The 4,976-nt window shown below is 33.9% G+C and overlaps 1 protein-coding gene across 1 annotated transcript in view; it reads left to right on the top strand.

Annotated features, from left to right (window-relative positions):
• Positions 1–1,991: 1,991 nt before the first annotated feature.
• Positions 1,992–4,976, top strand: part of LOC106103322 (cytochrome P450 CYP12A2-like) — a 5,292-nt gene continuing 2,307 nt past the window's right edge. The window contains exons 1-5 of the mRNA XM_013283059.1: positions 1,992–2,038; positions 2,434–2,552; positions 2,924–3,057; positions 3,402–3,523; positions 4,079–4,195. Coding sequence (XP_013138513.1) covers positions 1,992–2,038; positions 2,434–2,552; positions 2,924–3,057; positions 3,402–3,523; positions 4,079–4,195 — 539 coding nt within the window. The remainder of the gene's footprint in view (positions 2,039–2,433; positions 2,553–2,923; positions 3,058–3,401; positions 3,524–4,078; positions 4,196–4,976) is intronic.

Raw genomic sequence — 4,976 nt, 5'->3', positions numbered from 1 at the left:
TTTGTATTTCGATAACGATATTTTTCAAAGGGGTGTAAATCCTATGCCTCACTATTACTAAAGTTGTGAGATGTGTTTTCTAGAGCTCTACATTAGTAGAGTATTTATTTAATATTAATTAGAAAGAGGAAAAAATTGTGTTTTAGGATTTTTTTACGTATTAAAATTACTCAAAAACTGCTGAACAGAATTCAAAAATTATTGTACCATTGAAAGTAAAATGCAGTTTTTTTTTTTACGTGGGCGAAGTCGCAAGCAACAGCTACTTTTTTAGTAATCTAGAGTTTGGTGTCGCGTCAAGGTATTTGCGAACAGCTTATAACACTTTTCACATTTTTTGTAGCTCGTCTGTATTGCTGCTTTACAATGCTGAACTAAACACTGATAGTACTAATATACTCAGCGGTTACTTTTCCAAACTGTCCAGATTTTAACATTGTTATACATCTAAGTCTCACATATACAAATAATACCTATATTGCAGTTCCATTGTGACTGATAACATAAATGGTTACACCGGATAGGAATATTTATAGAGTTCCTGACTTAGTGTGGTGGTGAGATTAGCCGTGATTTGGCCTCCCGCAGTAAAACTAAGAGGGATATGTTCCGTGGCGCAGAGCCACAATAAAACAAAACGGTGTTCCAATACTTTAAACAGTAACGTCGAAGAAATATTGAAAATGAGATCACAGCTTCTACGAGAAACGAAAGATTACTATTAATGTCTGCGCAACCATGATCAATAACAAAAACCATGCATTTTAAAAACAATACTTTTTTCTACACTTTTTCAATGTCAACGATTAAAATGTTAGCACGTTGTATTTTATAAGTGTGACATTGACTTACAGATTACTTTTTTTTCATTAATTTTAGGGACCGCCGAATTTGCATAATGAAGTTAGAGTGTTATATGTAACATCGAAAAAAAATGAGGTGATTTGCGTTTCTAATTACGATAATCGCATTTAATAATCTGTCTGTCTGTCTGTCAGCAATCCGCGTTTGGTCCGGGTTATGTCCGAAACGGCTGGACTGATTTTGACATGACTTTCACTAAGGATAGCATTCGAATTGACGTTAGACCTACTACCATCCCGTTAAAATCCAGTCAGATTTTGACGGGACTTTAACTGGATGTTCAGCTTACATGTGCGCGGGAAATTTTAAACAACCTTATTTTTTTATTCTGAGCTGTCAAAACTGGGGCCGGTCTTTATCTCGGGTAATAGACCGATTCTGACGCGATTTTGACTGAGAGGTAACTAAGGTAGATTTTGAATGGAGATATACGAGCGCATGTTATAGTCGCCCTTTTTTTAATTCCGAACTAATGAAGTTTGTGGGCGACAGATCGTAATAAATGAAGACTCGTTAAGTTTTGTAAAAGAAGGAAATGAAGAAGTGTAATTGAATATAATACAGAGTGTTTCGAAAGTACCGAATATCTCACTTCATGTTTTACATGCCGTTAGTTTACATATCGATAATAGTAGGATGTATTGGGAACTAAAGAGACCATGTCTGTTTTTAGAAAAACAAAAAAAAGATAATCTTATTCTTAATGAATCGCATGTCGGTTCGGCTAAAGCTATATACATTCCTATATCTTCGACTATTGCTACGTTTGCGTAATTTAAACCCTTCAATATATGCTACTTACTAAATTGAATGTCAAAGATCACAAAAGGACCTAACACTGAATTCCGGGTACAAACTTTGTAACGAAATGGTATGTGACTTACATTAAGCAGTGCAACTTGCTACAACAAACCCATATTTAAATGAGATTCCTACAAATGTTTAAATTTTGTTTTGCAACATCCTGTATTAATATAACGCAGTTTTTACAACCGTAAAATCATTACTGCCAATCACACAAATACCCCGTAAGATTTTTAGTTCAAAGTCAAGGTATTAAAACCGTAGTTTTCCGCGCAACATCAGACGGAACACTCTGACATAATTCTAGGATACCGGATTCAAAAATGTTTAAATATCTTAAAACCACAAAAGAAGGCGTTTTATGCTTAAGGTAAGAAAAGCTTTTTGGTAATATTAAATACATAACCCATATCGAAAACTGGTACTAATCCCCTGTTCATGTGCCAGCAGTTATGATAACATAATCCATATGAAAGGGGTTTTTTCGTTCAATATCTCTATCGTAATTATTTTTTTTTATAAACAATTTTTTTGCATACAGATTTCAGTTGCATGATTTTAATATCGTTTATCCATAACGATCAAAGGCCTGCCCCTTTTATACCTTGCATTTACAGTGTTTAATTTCTGGCGTCCGTGTTGTACCCATTGTGTTATACCCAGTTTTTGTTTTAAACCGTTTTAGGTTTTATTTATTCGTCTGTTTTAATTTTAACACTGATGTAATATTATTTTATTTGTGTTTTTATGCATTTTATTTTTAAGGCAAATAACAACAGCGATCAATATAGATGTGACCGCATCTCCAACGAAGTCATTCAATGATGTCCCTGGTCCAACCGCGTTACCTGGTATCGGACAGTTGTATCATTTCCTACCAGGAGGTAAAGTATTCATTATAATCGTGTTTTACTATTGTGGGCCCGGGAGTAAACATCGGTCCGACATCATTAATAGCAGCAACACTAAATCCAAATGTTATACTTCTGATATGAATGGTCTTTTTTTTATCACCTTGATCGATAAAAGATAAACAGGCAATGGATGAGTGATGATTACTAAAGGTTCAGTGAAATGCATTCTCGTTTGCTACCGACTTCTTCAAAAACTGTGAAGTTATAAAAATTCTGCTACATTATCCGCAATAGACAGTTGTATAGTCAGAGACATGTAACACGTTGTATATTATGATTCTTTGCAACGCCCTAGTAAATGAAAATTGTAGAAAATATATCAAATACGAATAACATTGCAGGTTCACTTTACAATCTAAGAGGTTATGACTTACAAAATTTTCTTTATAAAAAGTATGGACCTGTTGTTGGAATGAAAGGACATTTTGGTGCAAAAGACTCCATTTTACTATTCGATCCCGAAGTCGCAATACAGGTAAATATAAATATTGTTAGTCCCAATATTTGGAATACTTAGCACTGTTGTTATTGTGGCTAAGTAAACTAATTTCTAAGAATTCAGTAAAATTTCCTAAATCCTAATACACAGTTATAACTGAAGAGTCGAACTGTTCAATTGTATATCACGTTTTTTGTTTAACACATTGGTTATTCATATTGGACGTATCATCGTGTCTCAAATTTCTGGCACTGGGCCGGCGTGGTTGATCATAGCCTGGTCACCCCTATCATGGGTATCCACATCTAAGATGTATGAGCTCATGATAAATCTCTTATTTTATTGAAAAGGCGTAACTTAAGAGTAATGGATTTTTTTAGATATATCGATCAGAAAATGCATCGCCTATAAGAATGGGATTTTTCGCTGCGCAATATTACAAAAATGTAATTAAAAAGGAGAAGGGTGAAATAGAGAGAAAATACAACGGGCTTATTTTCGAGTGAGTACTTACTGCATTTGAAAAATGTTAAATTATAAATATGGTCTTACTGAAGAAAACAATAAAGTAGCAAAATTTCAATAAATGTGTAGTGGTAGGAGTATTTAATTGCCAGATTTTTAAACGTCCGATAGACAATAGTCAAACGAGTTAGACACGTGACATTAAAACTAATTGAATTATATTCTTAGTCGAAACAGATCTGTAAAAAAGAAAAACTGTACTAACGTAATTATTAAGACTGACGCCCCAGATTCTTTAGTGTAGGTGTTGTGAAAACTGGAACGTGGAATCTAAGTACATTTAAAAAACTAAAAATCATGAGGAATGAGTTATCAACTGTCCACCTAATAGAATTTTGACTTAGCTTACAATACCCTACTTTAGCTATTGTAATAATCTATCTTTAATATTGATTATAAACACGGCTAAACTCACATGAAAAATTCGGTATAGGCACGGACAGTTTGGAACCCTTTGGAGGTCCTGATACCGAATTTTTAACTAACTAACCGAATTTTTAATTATTTATCTTTAATAATTTAAAATGTTTAGTCACGAGGACAAGTGGAGGGAAATGAGAACGACAATCAATCCAATTATGATGCAAGCAAAGTCATTAAAGATGTACTCGGAAGCACTGGACGAGATAGCAATGGAAGCTATTGCAAGGTAACGTAACACTGTAATTTCTAAAGCTTACAAAATTAGAGATTCTAATGCCCGGTTGCTGAAGTTTTGATTTATTTTGTCGTTACCTAGGGATCCATTAGTGACAACTATGAGTTTAACTCTAACAGAGTTTCTGTGTATCAAAGGAACCGTTTAATAGTTTTGAACCGATAAATAGTTCCGCCATCCACCGATAGATGACTCTTTTATTAATAAGCATTTACAATTTTATAACTTACAAATTAATTTATAAAGATGTAAACATCACAAATATTTGCATTTATTATACTTAGCATATACAGGATGATATTTAACATACGGATCGAAGGCTTTGGTGCGTTAGTGGACCTCAATAGCTATCGTTAAGCGCAAAGTATGTTGCTCGATTGTGTGTAGTCATAGTTGTATAATTATTCAAAAAAAAATCGTAAAAATCAGATTTCCGACTAAAATTTGCCTGTACGTCCAAAATAATGTGTTTACAGTGGTCATCTAATTCTTGAACAACTCTAAAAATTGGGCTTTAAAGGTTTAAAGTATTGTCATTCGATAACGCAAAAAGTTTTTTGGGCAATGTCATATTAACTGATTTATGGACGGTTTCCCATGTCCTTTAAACTATTCGATAATGCTCATGGTTCCATAAATTAATAAAATGAGGTTTCGAACTACGTAACTTGAGTTTCACTCCTTTAAGCAACGCCGCAAGTCTCCATCATACAGCTACCGAACTCCTTTTGCGTCTTACAGTCGTGAAGCGTCTGCACTGACAATGGAAATG

This window comes from Papilio polytes, unplaced genomic scaffold, assembly GCF_000836215.1.
Source record: "Papilio polytes unplaced genomic scaffold, Ppol_1.0 DF823823.1, whole genome shotgun sequence".
Classification (NCBI taxonomy): Eukaryota; Metazoa; Arthropoda; class Insecta; order Lepidoptera; family Papilionidae; genus Papilio; species Papilio polytes.
Note: the sequence above shows the minus strand (reverse complement) of the source record. Positions and strands in the feature narration are given on the sequence as shown.